Source organism: Nannobrachium achirus (genome assembly GCF_963921795.1).
Source record: "Nannobrachium achirus genome assembly, chromosome: 20".
In the NCBI taxonomy this organism is placed as follows: domain Eukaryota; kingdom Metazoa; phylum Chordata; class Actinopteri; order Myctophiformes; family Myctophidae; genus Nannobrachium; species Nannobrachium achirus.
In genome coordinates, this window is record NC_137827.1 from 48,548,858 (window position 1) to 48,571,623 (window position 22,766).

General features: G+C 40.2%; 2 protein-coding genes across 2 annotated transcripts; one reads left to right on the plus strand and one right to left on the minus strand.

The window, feature by feature from the left end:
* Positions 1 to 6,504: 6,504 nt before the first annotated feature.
* On the minus strand, positions 6,505 to 8,310 carry foxi2 (forkhead box I2; the record flags this gene model as incomplete). Its single annotated transcript, XM_080750157.1, has 2 exons — positions 6,505 to 7,154; positions 7,713 to 8,310. 2 exons carry the CDS (start codon positions 8,308 to 8,310, stop codon positions 6,505 to 6,507), a joined length of 1,248 nt encoding a protein of 415 aa, XP_080606283.1.
* Positions 8,311 to 13,412: 5,102 nt separating this feature from the next.
* LOC308306216 (uncharacterized protein) lies at positions 13,413 to 21,654 on the plus strand. Its single transcript, XM_080751115.1, has 5 exons — positions 13,413 to 13,479; positions 14,543 to 16,153; positions 18,311 to 18,314; positions 18,827 to 18,894; positions 19,963 to 21,654. The coding sequence occupies exons 2-5, from the start codon at positions 14,552 to 14,554 to the stop codon at positions 21,589 to 21,591; spliced, it is 3,303 nt and encodes a 1,100-aa protein (XP_080607241.1). The 5' UTR covers positions 13,413 to 13,479; positions 14,543 to 14,551; the 3' UTR covers positions 21,592 to 21,654.
* Positions 21,655 to 22,766: the final 1,112 nt, after the last annotated feature.

The following is a 22,766-nucleotide window of genomic DNA, read 5'->3' on the forward strand; positions in this document are numbered from 1 at the left end:
TATGTACATTCTCAGATCAGATTAGATTGTACTTGATTAGTGGTAATTATGTTCAGTATGTGACCATTTGTCATTGGTCTTGTATGTTGTCAGTAATAATAACTCTATTTACGGGATTTAAGGGATGCTTTACATAAAAGGGAATAAATAAAAATAAACAGGCATAAAATATAGAGTGTAGGGACAAATAAAACAACAAGCTAATTTTGAATAAAGGAAAGGTCTTTGGATGAAATTACATATGAGATTTAAATGAAGACACTGATTTAGCAATCCTGAGCTCCTCAGGCAGTTTGTTGTCAGACAAGACATGGTCGCCTTTCAGTGTGGAGTTTGCATGTTCTCCCCGTGTCTCCTAGGTACCCTCACAAAGAACATGGAGTAATCCTGGTCGCTTTACTGCCTCCCCCTGGCCAGCTGTGGCGCCTGATGGAGGGGAAAGAAACTGGTTGGAATAACGTGTTCCTTCCGCGTGCTACGTCCAACCAGAGAAACTCCCCTCTGTCAGGTGAAAAGAACCAGCTTGGACTCCTCGTGCATAGGTTAAAAATACAAGTAATATGTTGTCTTTCCTAGCTCTATTTAAAAGCCTAGCAGCGGCATGCTATAAAATGTCGAGCCTATCGAATGATGTAGTTTATTTTTTATTAAGACACGTTAAAAAATCATTGCAGTAGTTAGGTGTGAACAAGAAATAAAAGCATGATCATTTTGGAGTCTTTAAAACTCAATATTGATCTGATGCTGGATGTATTCCTAACATGGGGAAAGCATGTCTGAACAAGTTTATTAATGTGGCTCTCAAAGTTTAGGCTGGGATCAAATAAGACAACAAGGTTTTTGGCAACAGACCTGACATTGTTGGATAAAGGACCAAGTTATGAATTTGTGCATGTAAGCGATCTGGTCCAATTATGAACATTTCAGTTTTAGAGTTCAATTGAAGAACATTTCTTTAAAGACAAGCTGAAATGAATAATTAGTTTTTAACTTTATTTCACATCCTGGCGTATATCATGCTCCTATCCAGAAGGGAGCGGATACAAATGGAAAAGCAATGGATCTCTATCAGTTCACATCCAATTCACTCATTCACTCAGTAAAAATGATTCCTTATTCTTTTAGCTAGTGATGTCACACTCTAAGGGAATCATTTGTTGTAGGTCCCTGCACTACACTACATAATTATGGTTTTCAAGGACAACAAATAGATCACTGGATACCAAAACCAATGCCGATAATGTTTTGTTTGCAACTCCAAAATACAGTAGCGGATTTGACCATGCCCCAAAATACTCCTATGTGTGTCTCAAAGAATTAACGATAGAACACTTTCTTTTCTGAAAATCAGTACACAGTATGTAGTTTTGCCTATGGAAGAAAATAAAACTATAACAAAAGGTGACCTCATAACATGCAAATATCCTGACACTCATCTGTCCACCTAAAATACGTTGAAATAAAAAAAGGAAATAAAAAGGAAAAGAGAATGAAAAAACAAACAAAAAAAAAACATTTCAGCAGATATGAAATGCGCTCTGCCCCCTCACGTGAGATGTTGTGACAAGATTGGATAGGCGTCTCTGTTCACAGTAAGATGTATCTCATTAGTGAGATGTTTCCCCTTTTCTCCACTCTCCACTCTGCCTGTGGGGTTATTTTAGGACGCAAACCTACACAGACACCCCCTCTTAATAACACTCCATGCACATTTCAATGTTTGAACCCCACTTCCCAACCAGGCAGGCCAACAAAGGCCCCTTTTCAAAGAATGTAACCTCATAGTTGTGTGGGTGCCAAATTAGAAAGGGGTGCCCGCTGTTCCAGGCGCAAACGAAGGCTATGCGGGTGATCCAACCGAGACAGGGTCAGCTAGGCAGACCCCGCACTCTGGACCCCCCGCTAATTGAAAAGTTCACATTTGGCAGCGGGGGCGCTTATTCAATGGACCGGCCGGGTGTACAGTTCATGAAACAAAACATATCTCCAGTATAGTTGAGTGGAAAGGTTTTGCTTTCATGTCATTTCATGGCATTAAGAGATTCTTTTCCGTGGCATCATGACAAACAACGTAAATAGGGGGTTGAGAGACATGAGGACAGAGTGTACGACACAGAGCATGGGCCAAATTTGAACCCATGACATCATAACCATGTTGTTGCTAATAAAGGGAAAGGAATGTAATATGTGCAGCCAGGACATAGCCACATCCTTGAGGAGGATTTTTTTTAAACTAAAGATGGTGCCAGCGATGCTTGTGCCACGGAAGTCCAGAACTGGGTCATTTGGGCTGTGTTTGAGCATAGTGAAGCTGTCTTTCTTTCAAGAGTCAGTGCAGCTCAAGAAGTGTACGGTATACCCAAAATCACCTCATAGATAGGGAGATAGGCATTTCCAAACAACAGATAGACAACAGAGTAGTTAAAAACGTTAAACATGCTATGGAAGTGGTGCAAGTGTAAATTAAATCTGAATGGTGTGAGTACTGTATACACTATACAGTCTATGAGTTCATGCAGAGGGAACATAAATGTGTCATATTGAAATACAATTAGATTTAAGAGGAATATAATAAATATGCTACTTATTTATCATCATAACATATGTTCTTATAACGTTTTCAACAGAGAATATAATTAAAATGAAACAATTTAAATTTAAATATTTTTGCGAACAGTATCCCCCGATGTTTGAGATTCTCATAATAATTATATATTTATTATAATTATTCTTCAGTTCAGGGGGACACACATTAACCACTTGATGGAAGATCAGTTTTATGGTATGAGCATAAGTGCCTCAAACACAAGATAGTGTGAATTATAAACAGTATAAACAAAACAAATTGCGGCAGCTAATCTGCACCATGGGTGGCAAATATTTACTGAGGGAGTTTCACGACTCATTGTGTCTTAGGAGGAACAATGCCATAATGGCCTCCCCTGAAAGCCGAGGTATGACGAGGAGTAGACAAAGGAGGTGCTTAAACCTTGTGAGGGTATCTCTTTACCCCTCTTCAGATTGTCCCTAATTGATACATATGGGATTGGCTCGAAAGGCCGAACACAACAGCCCTATTGTTTTGGTGTGTTCTGAAACAAGACATCCATCAACCACAGAATCTCTGCAAAGGGAACTTGGCCTTTCTCCAAAACTTTTCATAATCTCATCTTTAGCTGTTGCCCAGGATCTACTAAGTAACACTGAATCCATTTCCATCCACTAAGTGTTTCTGAATGCAGGCGATGCAACTTGTATGAATGTTGAAGAGGCATTGAAGAGGTAGAGGATTGTGGCACTTGCACATACAGTACATCTTGTTATGGGTATTCCAAACAGAGACTCTAGTTAAAGGAGTAGTTCACCCCCAAAACTATTGATTACTCAAGCCATAGAGATTTGAGTTCAATTATATTGTTTTGTATTTGTCGCATTCCTAAGGCAATAATTAGATTACAATAAATGTACCCTCATTGATTCCGGATGGGGACCCGAATGCATTTGGGTCTCCATCCGGAATCAATGGGGGGAAATGTACTATATAGCTGTTTAATAATACATTGTTACTATTAAAATAAAAATGTTAAGCTATATTCATGTTGCTCTTGTCCAAAAGCAATTGATAATTTACAGATGGATACACAACAACTTTCCTTTTTTATTGTGTCATGCATCACAAAGATTCCCAGCCAACACGACTCCAATATTTTGCATATTAGGTCCAGTGTGAAATTCATGAATGGTTCTCGCGCACGCGCACGCATGTGCATGCACGCACGCACGCACGCGCACACACACACACACACACACACACACACACACACACACACACACACACACAGGCGCACGCACGCACACTCAATCTCTCTCTCTCTCTCTGTCAAACATTTCAAATATAGTGAACGTATACTCATCACACAGACATGTTCATTGGGCTCACAAGTTATAATTATTATTCTAATGATAATTATTATAATTATTGTTATATAGCAAGCAAATCAAAATTGGCCTATAGAATCTTTATCCTGATCACCACAACAGATAATTCAAGAGGGAAACCCCTTTCTTTTTATTGGTGAAAAGACTTGTACTGTAACAGGACACAGGTGACATAAAAGACCCCCTTTGATTTCCAGTTCAGGAGGATAGTTTTCTTGGTGACAGTTAGGGCCACAAGGAGTTGTTTATCTATTGTGTTCATTGTTATGATCAATGTTTCATATACAGTATCACCTAGTAAGCATACTGACGGAGGTATAGCGGGATGTGGCAGCTTAGGAAACCTGATAGAAATTGAATGACTTCTTTCCAAAACTGTGCTACTGTTGTGCAATATGTGCACTGTGAACAGATTGGAGATGATGTTGAATCCCATGGTGAAAATGTTTCGGCCGGTGTAGTGAAATCTGTGGATTACTTTATTCTGAACGAGTTGTAGATTTGCATTGTTAGTTAATAGTCATAGAATAGATATTTTTGCACGATTGGGTCCAGAAGTTTGCGTCAGGGGTGATAATTAGGTCTTCCTGCCATTTTGTTGATAGTATGGACAATGATGTGTTTGATAGTGATCATATTATTATTTTATACATTTTTGATAGACATTTTACTGGAAAGATGCTGATTAATTGTGCGGCTGGAGAAGGAAGTTCTAGGTTGAGTGTTCGCATTGTTTAGTATTTTCTCAAGAAAAGCTTTCAATTTGGAGTGTATTAAAAAGTCTGCATCGCTGATTAAACAGGGAAACTTATGAGTGAAGATGTAGGCTCTTGAAGCTCCCAAGTGTAGTAAATACATAACGACAGACTGACAAATAGATAAATAGATGATAGATACATAAACCAACCACTAAATAACACATTTGTGTGAATTATAAAAGCCGTCAGCAAAGTACTCAAATGTAAAATAAATGTCAAAAATCCATTCAAATAAATATAAATTAAATGCTACACAATATAAAATGTAAAATATTTGAGTACCTGTCTCTAGTTATGACGGTTGTTCACAAATATTTACTTTTTCATTTTCATTTTCAAACAGGCCAGTTGAGAAACAAAGCAAAAAAAAAAAAAAAAAGGAAATCATATAAAAAACCGTTGCTCTTTACTCTATTGTGTTTATTGAAAGACTGCTGAAACAAACTGCATCCTGAATGTAGAATGACAAACAATACAATAAAAGATACAAAAGCCATCCAATGATTGTCACATTGAATCCTGAGAGAGTCCATGATAATACAATTGTTTTCATATATTTATGACATCAGATCTGTATCATACTGTTTTCGGCACATCTAATATCATTCATGTTTGCTTTTGTCATGTTCAGAGACTCTGTAGAAAAAAAATGCCTGTTTGCATAAATATCATAAATAGTTACAAACTATCTTTACAATTTACAAAAATATACATTTTTGATGCTCAATATGTACAAGCACATGACCCTCGACGTTGTGGTTTCAGTCAAATTATGTATATAAAAATAAGTCAAGCCCCGGCATTAATGATTGTATATGATTTTAGTAATTGAGCATATTAACTGCATTTGTAGTTTATTTGAACATAAACACCTTGACAAAAGGGCATTGTCATCTTATGATTGTCATTTGAGGTAACGTTGGCATTACAAAGTCAACCTTGGTGGATTTGGGCTGTGGGTGAATAATGAATTTCACTTAAGTTGACTGGTAAACAATGGTAATAAAATGCCAGGAGAAAATACTTCTTGGGCTTAATCTGGTAAAAAACTAAATTGTAAACCATCAACATTATAATAACTTCCCAAATTGGATACATTTGTTTTAAATAAGTACAAACAACGGAAGGTTTGTGCCACTTCACCTTCTATCTACAGTAGCAAAAGACAAGATTGTTATACAAAAAAATAAGTGCTCAATGTTTGCTTTGTTTTATTTTGTCTTATCCTAAAGCAAAATAGGATCTAACGGTATATCTCTATTATAGGATATATCATGGCACTTTTCTGACACAAGCTACTTGAAGAAGATAATTTCCCCTACCGAAGATGCTTGTGTGTGTGTGTGTGTGTGTGTGTGTGTGTGTGTGTGTGTGTGTGCGTGCGTGCGTGCGTGCGTGCGTGCGTGCGTGCGTGCGTGCGTGCGTGCGTGCGTGCGTGCGTGCGTGTGTGTGTGTGTGTATGCGTGTGTGTGTGTGTGAGTGAGAGAGAGTGTATGTATGCTTGTGGCAAGTTGAATCAAGCAGACCTCACATAGTTTCAAAAATCTTTTTCAAATAAGTCAGATCCAAGAGCTTAGTTCAGTAGTCAGTGATGGTTATTTTGTATTTATGATGCATAGTAGGTCCACCAATGAAGAACGTTTTATCTGTGACCACCAGCACCTTCCTATCTATACTTACTTACATACAGTATTTGACCCCTTTGGGGAAATGCATAATATAAATGTACCTCAGAGAGCAACACATTCCTAAATACCCTGTGTGTGTAAACCTAAAACTAGCCAGTGATTACCCTAACCACCAAGTCTTATACGTCGGTCCCTTCCCTCGGGTATATCAAACTGTTGACGCTGAAACTGTTATAGAAATGGCTGTTGAACTGTCCGCTCTGTCCCCCTCCAAACGTGTTGTAGTAGACTCCACGGTTGAAATGCAGACCCCCGTCCCCCGCCCCGTGGTCCACGACCCCGGCTACTCCCGGCTCCTGACCCCCTCCACCGGGACTCGGGTGGTGGTGGTAGGGACTGAGCGCCGTAATGTTCCTGTTCGAGAGCTCGTTCACCAGTCCCAGGGAGCCCGACTGCCGGGCCGACGGAGGCCCCCCGACCGCCGAGCCCAGGCCCGACATGCTGCTGAAAAAGTTGTTGAAACACGGCGCGGCGGACGCCAGTCCGGGAGGCGAGGAGGACGAGGACGAGGAGTTCTTGAGTCCCTCGTGCATGGCCTCCATGTCCTCGGGAGAGGAGGGCCCCAGGACGTGGGGGCCGTCCGAGGACTTGAGGGAGGCCAGGGAGGCTGCCGGCCTGCCGTCCTCCGCCTTCGTGGTGCCCGTGGTTGCCGCCACCGCCGCCGCTCCGGTGCTGCCGGGGTCGGAGCGCCGCTTCCTTTTCCGCCGGAAGTTCCCGTTGTCGAACATCTTTTCGCAGTTGGGATCCAACGTCCAGTAGTTTCCTTTCCCTGTGGCGAGATGGTTAAATATGGAGATGAATTAAAAAAAAAAGGTATTACAATTTTGAACATGCAATTTCAGTTGCTCTGTTCTGTCATTTGGGTGAATATTCCTGTGAAGTGGTGTGTAAAGACAGTGCTGGTTGTACACAGGCCTACTATATTTTTGTAACAGGCCTAATATTTTTCTGTAGATGTCATTTAATGTCTTAGCAGCAATTGAATGTAAACATACCATTCAATGTCTTAATTCTATTGTGAATCTATATTGCTTTATGTTTGCAAAATTGCATTAATTTTTCCATAATATTTCTGGAACAAACTTAATAGTAGAATAATAGAATAGAATAGAATAGAATAGAATAGAATATAAAATTATATAATAAAACACCTGTTCCTTGTTGCAGACATTGTGATTTTTGGATTGCAAAGAACACATTTTACACTTTGTATTCTTTGTTTATGTTACTATTTGTTTACGCACAAATAAAATATGTCAGTCTCAGTATATTGCTCAATGGTTATTTCTCAAATATGTATGATTCATTTTTTTGACATCTAGGTTACCTGGGTCGTCCTCGTCCCTCGGTACTTTCTTGAAGCAGTCGTTCAGCGACAGGTTGTGCCGGATTGAGTTCTGCCAGCCGGCTTTGCTCTTCTTGTAAAACGGGAAATTATCAGCGACGTACTGGTATATTTGGCTCAGAGTCAACTTCTTTTCGTGGGCATTCTGGATAGCCATGGCGATGAGCGCAGAGTACGAGTAGGGCGGACGCACCAGCTTCAACAACTCCTCCTGGCTGGCGATCGACAGCCATCCCAGATCCGGACCGGCAAATCCGGGCGAGTTGGCCAGGAACTGCCGCTGAGATCCGTACGAAGGAGGGATGAAAGACGCGCTGTTGTTGCCGTGCAGGTAAGACGCGGAGGAGTTGACCCCGGGGCCGTTGAGCCACAGGTAAGGGTTCGGAGACGACGTGTAGTCGCCGAGGCCGTATGATCCCGCGGGTCTCTGATGGGAGCTCTGCTGGTGGTACATGCTGCTGAAGTTGTCGCAGTACACGGCCATCTCCGGTGCGTCCTGTGCGCTCTTGGGTTGTTGTTGGAGAGAAGAAGCGACGTTTGGGGAGCCTGTATGGTGGGACTGAGGATCAATGGAGTTCATACTCCCCACGGGGGAAGAGGATCCCAGGGGAACTCTAAACGGTCACCGTCCACAGGTCTCTCTGTCTCTGTCTCTCTATCTCTCTCCCCAGGTTGTACGCTGTAGAGAAGAGGCAGCCAGCAACAAGTGTCAGCCAGGGAAGGTAAGTTGTAGGACTTTTATTTTTATAAGACCTTGACAGCACAGCCGCATCCAGGCACGAGATGTGTTACAACAGCCAATAGACACAGACGGTGTAGCAGGGGGTGTGGTCGTGGGATACTTCATTCACCACCGGCACCAGTGGTTGAGAAAAAATATTCCAATATTTTAAGTTTTGTAGGCAGCCTATATATACAACGCCCTGGTTTAGGCTACAATAGGAAGTATTCTATAGGGGATGAGAGGCTATGTTAGTAACAAATCTGTAAAAAAAAGAAAAGGACAGTTAAAGTTAATGCATTTGCTACTAAGGACAATTCATCTAATATAGACATACAGACAGACAGACAGACAGACAGACAGACAGACAGACAGACAGACAGACAGACAGACAGACAGATGTTTGTCTGTGTCACTCTCTCTCTCTCTCTCTCTCTCTCTCTCTCACACACTCGCACGCACGCACGCACGCACGCACACACACACACACACACACACACACACACACACACACACACACACACACACACACACACACACACACACACACACACACACACACACACAAATTCAATTCAAATCAAATCAAATGAACTTTATTGGCATGAGAAAACATACATTTGCATTGCCAAAGCAAGTGTCAAAATATAATAAAAACAGTTGAAAAGGGAGAACATAATATACAGTTGGAGGGGGTACAGCATTGTGTAAACAAACACACACACGCACGCACACACACACACACACACACACACACACACAGTTAACTAGTGAGATGCCTCAGGGTGACATTCGGGCGAGGTCGTGCCAATTCTTTGCCATCTGGCCAGTGATGTATATCGGACCAGTTACCCATATATGGAGACCCCTGGTACCCATATGGAGATCCATGTACTGTATATGGAGATATGTTGTGAGAGCCCAAACATGCTTACTCAGTTATTCGTTATGTGAAAGTCCTATGATGTCTATGACATCTGACATCATAACCTTTTATGCCCATACATGGAGACGCCTCTCTGTAGAACCAGCCACACAGATATGGGCTCTCTTGGCCATATATGGATTCTGTTAGTGTGGTATGTGGCCGATGTGGCCTCCATATAATGGGCAATCCCATTTGAAGTCCTGTTAGTTTGGGTTTAATATTGATGACATCAGGGAACTCCATATATGGGCATAAATGGGATTCTGTTAGTGTGACATCACAGTGAAGCCAGAGCGTGATGTCAGAGCGGCAAACCCATTCTGTTAAGAGTGGTTCCCCTGATATCACAGTGACGTCAGAGCGACAAACCCATAGACTGTAAAAAGGTGTACACATCCAGAAGGACGGACGGACAGACATCTACGGACAAGCTGTGACGGTTCTGATAGATGTCACCTGTAATGTCACAGTGATGTGTGAGGGGACGCACAGTGTCAGGTGTGACACTGACAGAGATACAGACAAGATGTTCCGGTTTTCATAGTTAACTGTGACCTACAGTCGCAATAAACTCTCTCTTCCTTTCTCTCTGCATTGATTGATTGATTGAATACTTTATTAGCAGTTGCATAGGGAAAGCGCAGGACAGTACAGTTCAGATAAGGTTTACTAATAGGATTTACATTATTAACTTGTTTACATTGGGGTCCTTTTGTACTAAATTCATAGAGACAGTATATACTGTATACTTTTTATCATCAATGCAATAGACTGACCTGACCCGTGGTAATGGATTACCATTAGGTTCAAGACAAATTTGTGTTTACCAAAAGCAGTGAGCTTGAGAGCACAGGGTTAGTATGACAAACACGCTGTTATTTCATTTCTAATTCCAACTGAGAGCAGCCTTCATCTTGTCTTTCAGTGTCTTAGCAATGAACATTAGCTGGTTGTTTTTGGTGATAAAGAGGCTAAATCCATATGACGTCCAAGTTCACCTGTTCAAAGGCTGAATGGTTGACAGCAACACACACACACCTACAACTTAATGTGTTGTTGGTGCTTTGTGTAATAACGAGATTCTTATTTAGTGAGACTTTGCTGTGGTTTTTGATTGTTTTGTATTGCGTTGTGTCGCTGCCTTGTTCTTGTAAACTGAAAGACTTTCACTTTTGTTGCCTAGCTGGTTTAGCCTACTACAGTAGGCCTACATAGTAGGCCTACTGTACTGCCCTACAATCCCAAAGAAAAAAAGTTAGTACGAAGCCGGCAAAATTATACTCAAGTTCATCGTCAGTCTTGTCATTGTTTTGTTTGCAGTGAAGCAGAATATTGTACCGTTGCATAATTGTTGCGTATTTGAAAACTAAATCCATTTCATGACCTGTGATTTTAACTTCAAAAATCAAACTATATCAAAATGAAAACAGCTAAAATCGAATCATATCGTTTTATTTTGTATCGTATCGAATCGGCAGTGTAAAGAATCGATTGTATCGATACTACCTACTTGTGCATTGTATTTAGCATTTTTAAGAAGATACATTTAAAAGGAGGGGTTTAATTACTTTTCCATTCCATATAGCTACACTGGTCTATCGATAAATGTGTGTAATCTCTGGGTTCATGTCAAGGTGCAGGTTTGTCAATATACAATATCGATATCGATTTTAGCAGATAATCACTGTGTTTACTTATTTATATCCATAATAATACATGTTTCCCTTAAAAACCGTCACTATCCACACCTTTCACACAGATTTAATGTCTTTGCTAAATAGTTACTACAGTATATCGATTTTAAATCATTGAATTGAATCGTATCGTATCGCCATGAATGAACCAATATCGTCCATGTATCTTATCGTCAACCATGTATCGTGATATGTATCGAATCGCTATTAAAATGTATCGTTAAACAGTAGCAGTAGGGCAGAGTGGTGCGGTGTCGGTGTGTGAGAGTCTATTTGCATGAATGAACATCACATCTATCTTCACATGCAACCAAGCAAGTTAGTCTGCAGTTCAGTTCAATAACACAAATTAAATTCCCTACCATTCTATTGAAACACCAATACACACAATAAGATGATGAATTGTACATCTATCTTGTGATTTTATTTGTTTTCTTATTTTATTCATAATATATTTGTGTAACCTTTCTACATTCATGCTTTGAATAAAATATAACAAAAATAAGATGATGAATGAAAATACAGGACCACAATGGAAACAAGTCCCCAGGAATTTGTGCTGTTTACATTTCTGACTAATAAAGTATTCAATCAATCAATCAATCAATCAATCAATCAATCAATCAATCAATCAATCAATCAATCAAATAACTTAGCTTCTAGAGACTAATTGAACACTTCTCTGCAAGTGTCTGAAACTTTAGGGTGGGTCAGCAGAGGTCTTCAGCAGGGGGTGCGGGACTCCTAGGGGGTCCTTAAAGATACTGTAGGGGGGCCACCAAATCTTGTGTGTCATAGGGACTTTTTTCTTATTTTTTTAGATTAACCACCAACCCTCGCATCCCTATATTCTGAAGGAGTGATAGATGATCTACAAGCTCACAACGCAGTGAAGAGGTTTGGTGAATAGGGAAAAAAAGAGCAGACCAAGTATTTAGTGTTTAGTGGTTAAATGTCTGAAAACACACATTTTGATTTAACATGAATCCAATATGTAGTGGGGGTCCTTGCTCCATCTCTCACTAAGGTAAGCGGGGCATTGGCCTGAAAAACATTGAAGACCCCTCGTCTACCCTATAATAGTAAGCACATCGGTGCTTGTTGTCTTTTTTCTTTATTAATGGTGAGCTGTCTGGTTGAGAAGGGCTCCATCTCTAACTCTGCACGGCTGTTAATGTTTGTTGGATCCACACATAGTCTAGTGACTGGGGCTGATGATTGAGATGGATGGGAAATGCTATATGGCAGTGTGCTTCTCAGTTCAAAACAACTGTAAAGGCTGTCATATGGCGCCCCCTGTTGAATCTTTAGATGTTGTCAACATCAATTACCATCAGAATGTGGATAAGGCAAAGTTTGTGACAACTTTTTGTGTGTAATGCTGCAATTTACAGTGGTGTAAAGTAACTAAGTAGATTTACTTAAGTACTGTACATACATACAATTTTGAGGTATTTGTACTTTACTTGAGTATTTCCAATTTCCAATACTTTTACTTCTACTCCACTACATTTCGGATCCAAATATTGTACTTTTACTCCACTACATTTATTAGAACATTTTAGTTACAGGTACTTGTTACTTTGTAGATTTGGATTATTATTACAAAACATACATTACCCACTTCAGCCATACAGTATATACATTTTGTCCATTTAAAAATAGACGATCTACAAGGTCACATTGTGTTGCGATGCGACACATTGTGTCAGTTCACTGGTACAAGGTTAACTAAAAGGAGATCCTAGTAAGCATATGGCTTATTTGCACAGGAAACCATTTAAACCATTTTATTAACTGTTAATAAGTGTTTATTAAGGGACCTTTATGTAAAGTGTTACCTTTTAGATGGTCCTGTATATTGATTAAATCCCATTATTGTGTCTCACTCAGAAATGTAAGTACATTTATGTAAAAAATGTAAATTATTTGAAACTCTGCCTTTGTGTTTTCTTCACTGCAGCTCTGTTAAATCATGTTATGTAGGTCTACAGCAGTGCTTATATTAATATGTTTATGTTTCCAAAACACTACACTCCACTGCACTCCTTCCAAAATGGCAGGAATCATTCACCGGTAGGCCAGCTCATTAGACCAGGCTCAGCTGACACCCACAGGTGAGTCCACTCTGCAGGGAAACAGAGACTGAACCCTCAACCCAAGACAAAAGCAACATACAGTGGAAGTGGTAGATAACAATTAAAAGAGAAGAGAATGGAATGAGAAAGAGACAGACAGAGACTAGTGGAGGATGTGAAGGGTTAACAACTCCAGTACAAGGAGGAGTTTCTCAGTGACGCAAATCTAGTGAAATGAAAGTTAAACAGTAAAAACTGAGGCAGTGCTCTGCTCACAACAAGCTCTACAATACATTCGTTCAACACGTCTTTTACTAACAGTGAAAAGGTGAGTAGCCTAATAGCAGAGAAGGACTTAATTAATAATGATTCAGTAACTGAGAATAAAGTTGTAACTGTATCCAGAATATAATGTTTGAGTTGGTAGGGTTTCCAGGAAGTGCTGTAGCCTATGTAGGCCGATATATTATCTATCAGTGGTTCTCAACCTTTTCAGGCCGCGACCACCAAAATAATCATATTTGAACTCATGGGACCCCCCAAAATAATCATATTTTAACTGCTCCCTCCCACCCTGACGGGGCACTAAGAGTTGAGGTATTACATTTTGTATAACACGGTTCTATTGTGAAAATAGCCTTAGGCGTTGTGAGCATGTAGATTGCAGGGGTTAATTCTCAGTCCTGGGAACTGATTTCAGTCTTGAGGATTCCATAGAAACTATTTCTGAGAACAGTGCTGATCCGCTAAAAAATGTATAAATAAGGGAGAGGTGTAGCGATGGACACGGCGTGAATGACAAAGTTGTCAAAACTCTAGTCAAGTGATCTCCAATCTAAAAAGCAGTTATAATTTCAAGATATGAGTGTTTGAATTGACCAGACTAGCAATTGAATACAATAGAACTTCAGAAGATACTTCTATAAAATGAAGTATGTATTTGGCACACACACATTTTGTGAAGGCAGTTCAGAACTTCAGTGAAAGGGAAACACCTCAATTATTGGGGTGCGCTGCGCGCCATGTTTCAAGAATTACATTGGGACATGGTCTGAAAATAATATTCAGTCTTGGGATTTATTTTGTCTTTAACCCCTGAGATTGGCTATTTTCACAATTTCTGCCTCTAATCTTTGACAATTTGGCTAATGTTTAATTTGTCATTTTAGAGGTATTAAAGAGTCCTTAAATTATCCCTTTATAAATGTGTGGATACCCTCCATACACTTAAACATCATGATGGTTTGTTTACTGTTGAGAGAGAAAACAATGTTGCACATTATAGGTTAATCATCTGGGGACGGGGGGTCCCGACCCACAGGTTGAGAACCACTGTTCTAGATTCATAACGATGAAGCTGTGAGAAGTTATTATTTTTTCTTTCTTTCCAGTGGGTAGACATGGCCTCTGGCAGCATTCTCCTGTCTGAAGAGCAGTTCCTGTGTTCTATCTGTCTGGATGTGTTCACTGATCCAGTCAGCACTCCATGTGGACACAACTACTGCAAAACCTGCATCACACACTACTGGGACACTAGTGATGTGTGTCAGTGTCCACTGTGTCAAACAGTCTTCTGTAGGAGACCAGACGTCCTTGTCAATACTTTCATTTCTGAGATGACTGATCAGTTCAGGAAATCCAAGCAGATGAACAAAACTTCCAGCACAAACCAAGAACCTGCTGAACCAGATGAAGTGTCCTGTGACGTCTGTACTGAGACCAAGCTCAAAGCCTCGAAGTCCTGTCTGGTGTGTCTGATCTCCTACTGTGAGACTCACCTGGAGCCTCATGAGAGACTCGCAGCTTTAAAACGACACAAACTAATCGACCCTATAAAGAACCTGGAAGACTTTATTTGTAAGAAACATGACAAACCTCTAGAGCTCTTCTGTAAGACTGAAAACATGTGTGTTTGTCAGATCTGCATTAAGTCAGACCACAAGTTACATCAAATTGTATCTCTGAAAGAGGCATATGAAGGAAAGAAGGCTGAGCTGGGAAAGACGGAGGCTGATGTTAAGCAGATGATCCAGGAGAGACAAGTGAAGATTCAAGAGGTCACACGCTCAGTAGAACTCAGTAAGAAAGATGCAGACAGAGAGATAGCAAACAGTGTGCAGGTCTTCACTGCTCTGATCAACTGCATTCAGAAAAGCCAGGCTGAGCTAATTGATGTGATTGAACAGAAGCAGAAAACAACAGAGAAACAGGCTGAAGGCTTCATCAAAGATCTGCATCAAGAAATCACAGAGTTAAAGAAGAGAAGCTCTGAGTTGAAGCAGCTCTCATACACTGAAGACCACTTCCACTTCCTCCAGAACTTCCCATCCATCAACAGCCATCCACCCACCCAGGTCCATGTCCACCAGTATTCATTTGTGGAAACTGTGAGGACAGCTCTGAAGACACTCAGTCAAGAGATGGAGACGAAGCTGCGTGATGCTGAGCTGAGAAGGGTCCAGCAATATGCAGTGGATGTAACTCTGGACCCTGATACAGCACACCCCTTGCTTATCCTATCTGAGGATGGAAAACAAGTGAGTTGTGGAAAAGTAAAGCTTAATCTCCCAAACAACAAAGAGAGATTCTTCTCTAATCGTACACGTGTTTTAGGAAAACAAAGCATCTCCTCAGGAAGGTTTTACTATGAGGTTCAGGTTAAAGGGAAGATATTTTGGGGTGTAGGAGTTGCCAGAGAGTCCATCAACAGGAAACAATCGATCGATCCGAGTCCCAACAACGGTTACTGGACTATAGATTTTCATAATGGAAATGAGTACAGTGCTCTTACTGACCCTCCTGTCCTCCTCACTGTAAGAGAGAAGCTCCAGAAGGTGGGAGTGTTTGTGGATTATGAGGAGGGTCTGGTGTCCTTTTATGATGTGGAGACCAGAGTTCATCTGTACTCTTTCACTGGCTGCACCTTCACTGACAAACTCTATCCAATCCTTAATCCAAATATCAGCTATGAGGGAAATGCTGCTCCTCTGATCATCGCTCCTGTCAATCACACAGATTAGACTGTGTGATTCAATTAAGACAACAAATGTGTATTTTGACAGAGGTACCTATAACCGGTGCGAGGCGACCACGGACCTCCTTTTAGAGGTGGCGACGGATTAATCACTATAGTGAGCCACTGTACATTTTGATACCAATATTTTGTACTTTTACTCAAGTACATTTTGAAATCCAGACTTTTACTTGTAACAGATTACTCCATTTAGGACTAGAATTATTTAATGCTTTAACTATTGAAAAATAGCAGATATACAAGTTCACTGCGGCACCGAGTGCTGCGCTGCGAGCTTGTAGAAAAATCTTGTTTTTTTGTTTTTGTTTTTTTTGCAAATTTGTAACTCAAATATGTGCTTGTATACACACAATAAGATGATGAATTGTACATCTATCTTGTGATTTTATTTGTTTTCTTATTTTATTCATAATATATTTGTGTAACTTTTCTACATTCATGCTTTGAATAAAATATAACAAAGAAATAAGATGATGAATGAAAATACAGGACCACAATGGAAACAAGTCCCCAGGACTTTTTTGTTATCCTTTTAGCCTTAATGTCTGACTGTACCACGTGCTGTTTACATTTCTGACTAATAAAGTATTCAATCAATCAATCAATCAATCAAAGAACATAGCTTCTTGAGACTAATTGAACACTTCTCTGCAAGTGTCTGAAACTTCAGGGTGGGTCAGCAGAGGTCTTCAGCAGGGGGTCCGGGACTCCCAGGGGGTCCTTAAAGGGGCCTTTTCCACCGGCAAAGAACCGGTTCCAGAACCAGTGCCGGTTCAACTTTCTTGGAACCTTGGTTCGTTCTTGCGAACCGGCTTGCGTTTCCACCAGATTGAACCATGATTGAACCAGAGGAACCAAGGATTTTGTGGTTCCCGTTCGGAACCAACTTTTACGGTTCGGAACCAACTCCGGTTCTCGGTGGAAAAGCTCACCTCTGGTTCATCCCATAAGCGGGAGAAAGAACCAGAACCGGTTATTTGCCAGTGTAAAAGGCCCCAAAGATACTGTAGGGGAGCCACCAAATCTTGTGTGTCATGGGGACTTTTTTCGTATTTTTTTAGATTAACCACCAACCCTCGCATCCCTATTCTGCAGGAGTGTTAACCGAAAATAGATGATCTACAAGCTCACAACACAGCGAAGAGGTTTGGTGTATAGGGAAAAAAAGAGCAGACCAAGTATTGAGTGTTTAGTGGTTAAATGTCTGAAAACACACATTTGATTTAACATGAATCCAATATGTAGTGGGGGTCCTTGCTCCATCTCTCACTAAGGTAAGGGGGTCATTGGCCTGAAAAACATTGAAGACCCCTGGTCTACCCTATAATAGTAAGCACATTGGTGCTTGTTGTCTTTTTTCTTTATTAATAGTGAGCTGTCTGGTTGAGAAAGGCTCCATCTCTAACTCTGCACGGCTGTTGTTTGTTGGATCCACACACAGTCAATATGGCAGTGTGCTTCTCAGTTCAAAACAACTGTAAAGGCTGTCGTATGGCGCCCCCTGTTGAATCTTTAGATGTTGTCAACATCAATTACCATGTGGATAAGGCAGAGTTTGTGACAACAGTTTTCTATCTGAGTTTAAATCAGAGAGAAGTAATGCTGTTGTCTGCAATGTACAGTGGTGTAAAGTAACTAAGTAGATTTACTTAAGTACTGTATACTTACATACAATTTTGAGGTATGTGTACTTTACTTGAGTATATCCAATTTCCAATACTTTTACTTCTACTCCACTATACATTTCGGATCCAAATATTGTACTTTTACTCCACTACATTTATTTGAATACTTTAGTTACTTGTTACTTTTTAGATTTGGATTATTATTACAAAACATACATTACCCACTTCAGCCATACAGTATATACATTTCGTCCATTTAAAAATAGACGATCTACAAGGTCACATTGTGTTACGATGCGACACATTGTGTCAGTTCACTGGTAGGCCTACAAGGTTAACTAAAAGGAGATCCTAGTAAGCACATGGCTTATTTGCACAGGAAACCATTTAAACCATTTTATTAACTGTTAATAAGTGTTTATTAAGGGACCTTTATGTAAAGTGTTACCTTTTAGATGGTCCTGTATATTGATTAAATCCCATTATTGTGTCTCACTCAGAAATGTAAGTACATGTAAAGAAATTAAATTATTTGAAACTCTGCCTTTGTGTTTTCTTCACTTTAGCTCTGTTAAATCATGTTATGTAGGTCTACAGCAGTGCTTATATTAATATGTTTATGTTTCCAAAACACTCCACTCCACTGCACTCCTTCCAAAATGGCAGGAATCATTCACCGGTAGGCCAGCTCATTAGACCAGGCTCAGCTGACACCCACAGGTGAGTCCACTCTGCAGGGAAACAGAGACTGAACTCTCAACCCAAGACAAAAGCAACATACAGTGGAAGTGGTAGATAATAATTAAAAGAGAAGAGAATGGAATGAGAAAGAGACAGACAGACAGACAGACAGACAGACAGACAGACAGACAGACAGACAGACAGACAGACAGACAGACAGACAGACAGACAGACAGAGACTAGTGGAGGATGTGAAGGGTTAACAACTCCAGTACAAGGAGGAGTTTCTCAGTGACGCAAATCTAGTGAAATGAAAGTTAAACAGTAAAACTGAGGCAGTGCTCTGCTCACAACAAGCTCTACAATACATTCGTACAACACGTCTTTTACTAACAGTGAAAAGGTGAGTAGCCTATAGCAGAGAAGGACTTAATTAATAATGATTCAGTAACTGAGAATAAAGTTGTAACTGTATCCAGAATATAATGTTTGAGTTGGTAGGGTTTCCAGGAAGTGCTGTAGCCTATGTAGGCCGATATATTATCTATCAGTGGTTCTCAACCTTTTCAGGCCGCGACCACCAAAATAATCATATTTGAACTCATGGGACCCCCCAAAATAATCATATTTTAACTGCTCCCTCCCACCCTGACGGGGCACTAAGAGTTGAGGTATTACATTTTGTATAACACGGTTCTATTGTGAGAATAGCCTTAGGCGTTGTGAGCATGTAGATTGCAGGGGTTAAAGTTCTCAGTCCTGGGGACTGATTTCAGTCTTGAGGATTCCATAGAAACTATTTCTGAGAACAGTGCTGATCCGCTAAAAAATGTATAAATAAGGGAGAGGCGTAGCGATGGACACGGCGTGAATGACAAAGTCGTCAAAACTCTAGTCAAGTGATCTCCAATCTAAAAAGCAGTTATAATTTCAAGATATGAGTGTTTGAATTGACCAGACTAGCAATTGAATACAATAGAACTTCAGAAGATACTTCTATAAAATGAAGTATATGTATTTGGCACACACACATTTTGTGAAGGCAGTTCAGAACTTCAGTGAAAGGGAAACACCTCAATTATTGGGGTGCGCTGTGCGCCATGTTTCAAGAATTACATTGGGACATGGTCTGAAAATAATATTCAGTCTTGGGATTTATTTTGGCTTTAACCCCTGAGATTGGCTATTTTACAATTTCTGCCTCTAATCTTTGACAATTTGGCCAATGTTTAATTTGTCATTTTAGAGGTATTAAAGAGTCCTTAAATTATCCCTTTATAAATGTGCGGATACCCTCCATACACTTAAACATCATGATGGTTTGTTTACTGTTGAGAGAGAAAACAATGTTGCACATTATAGGTTAATCATCTGGGGACGGGGGGTCCCGACCCACAGGTTGAGAACCACTGTTCTAGATTCATAACTATGAAGCTGTGAGAAGTTATAATTATTTTGTCTTTCTTTCCAGTGTGTAGACATGGCCTCTGGCAGCATTCTCCTGTCTGAAGAGCAGTTCCTGTGTTCTATCTGTCTGGATGTGTTCACTGATCCAGTCAGCACTCCATGTGGACACAACTACTGCAAAACCTGCATCACACACTACTGGGACACTAGTGATGTGTGTCAGTGTCCACTGTGTCAAACAGTCTTCTGTAGGAGACCAGACGTCCTTGTCAATACTTTCATTTCTGAGATGACTGATCAGTTCAGGAAATCCAAGCAGATGAACAAAACTTCCAGCACAAACAAAGAACCTGCTGAACCAGATGAAGTGTCCTGTGACGTCTGTACTGAGACCAAGCTCAAAGCCTTGAAGTCCTGTCTGGTGTGTCTGATCTCCTACTGTGAGACTCACCTGGAGCCTCATCAGAGACTTGCAGCTTTAAAACGACACAAACTAATTGACCCTATAAAGAACCTGGAAGACTTTATTTGTAAGAAACATGACAAACCTCTAGAGCTCTTCTGTAAGACTGAAAACATGTGTGTTTGTCAGATCTGCATTAAGTCAGACCACAAGTTACATCAAATTGTATCTCTAAAAGAGGCATATGAAGGAAAGAAGGCTGAGCTGGGAAAGACGGAGGCTGATGTTAAGCAGATGATCCAGGAGAGACAAGTGAAGATTCAAGAGGTCACACACTCAGTAGAACTCAGTAAGAAAGATGCAGACAAAGAGATGGCAAACAGTGTGCAGGTCTTCACTGCTCTGATCAGCTGTATTCAGAAAAGCCAGGCTGAGCTAATTGATGTGATTGAACAGAAGCAGAAAACAACTGAGAAACAGGCTGAAGGCTTCATCAAAGATCTGCATCAAGAAATCATAGAGTTAAAGAAGAGAAGCTCTGAGTTGAAGCAGCTCTCATACACTGAAGACCACCTCCACTTCCTCCAGAACTTCCCATCCATCAACAGCCATCCACCCACCCAGGTCAATGTCCACCAGTATTCATTTGTGGAAACTGTGAGGACAGCTCTGAAGACACTCAGTCAAGAGATGGAGAAGCAGCTGCATGATGCTGAGCTGAGAAGGGTCCAGCAATATGCAGTGGATGTAACTCTGGACCCTAATACAGCACACCCCTATCTTATCATATCTGAGGATAGAAAACAAGTGAGTCATGGAAAAGTAAAGCTTAATCTCCCAAACAACAAAGAGAGATTCTTCTCTGATCGTACACGTGTCTTAGGAAAACAAAGCTTCTCCTCGGGAAGGTTTTACTATGAGGTTCTGGTCAAAGGGAAGGCATATTGGAGTGTAGGAGTTGCCAGAGAGTCCATCAACAGGAAAAAATCGATCAATCTGACTCCCAACAACGGTTACTGGACAATAGATTTGAAGAATGGAAATGAGTACAGGGCTCTTACTGACCCTCCTGTCCTCCTCACTGTAAGAGAGAAGCTCCAGAAGGTGGGAGTGTTTGTGGATTATGAGGAGGGTCTGGTGTCCTTTTATGATGTGGAGACCAGAGTTCATCTGTACTCTTTCACTGGCTGCACCTTCACTGACAAACTCTATCCAATCCTTAATCCAAATGTCAGCTATGAGGGAAATGCTGCTCCTCTGATCATCGCTCCCGTCAATCACACAGATTAGACTATGTGATTCTATTAATACAACAAATGTGTATTTTGACAGAGGTACCTAGAACCGGTGCGAGGTGACCACAGACCTCCTTTTAGAGGTGGCGACAGATTAATCACTATAGTGGGCCACTGTACATTTTGATACCAATATTTTGTACTTTTTGAGATCTAGACTTTTACTTGTAACAGATTAACCCATTTAGGACAGTTGTACAGTAGCTAGGGGTGTAACGATATAGTAACTGTATCGAAATATCGTTTTTAACTTCAAAAATCAAAGTATATCGAAATGAAAACAGCTAAAATCAAATCGTATCGTTTTATTTTGTATCGTATCGAATCGGCAGTGTAAAGAATCGATTGTATCGATACTTCCTACTTGTGCATTGTATTTAGCATTTTTAAGAAGATACATTTAAAAGGAGGGGTTTAATTACTTTTCCTTTCCATATAGCTACACTGGTCTATCGATAAATGTGTGTAATCTCTGGGTTCATGTCAAGGTGCAGGTTTGTCAATATACAATGTCCATATATTTAGTAGATAATCACTGTGTTTACTTATTTATCCATAATAATACATGTTTCCCTTAAAAACCGTCACTATCCACACCTTTCACACAGATTTAATGTCTTTGCTAAATAGTTACTACAGTATATCGATTTTAAATCATTGAATTGAATCGTATCGTATCGCCATGAATGAACCAATATCGTCCATGTATCGTATCGTCAACCATGTATCGTGATATGTATCGAATCGCTATTAAAATGTATCGTTAAACAGTAGCAGTAGGGCAGAGTGGTGCGGTGTCGGTGTGTGAGAGTCTATTTGCATGAATGAACATCACATCTATCTTCACATGCAACCAAGCAAGTTAGTCTGCAGTTCAGTTCAATAACACAAATTAAATTCCCTACCATTCTATTGAAACACCAATACACACAATAAGATGATGAATTGTACATCTATCTTGTGATTTTATTTGTTTTCTTATTTTATTCATAATATATTTGTGTAACCTTTCTACATTCATGCTTTGAATAAAATATAACAAAAAATAAGATGATGAATGAAAATACAGGACCACAATGGAAACAAGTCCCCAGGACTTTGTGCTGTTTACATTTCTGACTAATAAAGTATTCAATCAATCAATCAATCAATCAAATAACTTAGCTTCTA

Coding starts and splice junctions, on each gene's coding strand:
- LOC308306216 (XM_080751115.1), top strand. CDS start 14,552: ATGGCCTCTGGCAGCATTCTCCTGTCTGAAGAGCAGTTCCTGTGTTCT. Junction 18,895..19,962: donor CTTTTACTAACAGTGAAAAG/GTGAGTAGCCTA, acceptor CTTTCTTTCCAG/TGTGTAGACATGGCCTCTGG.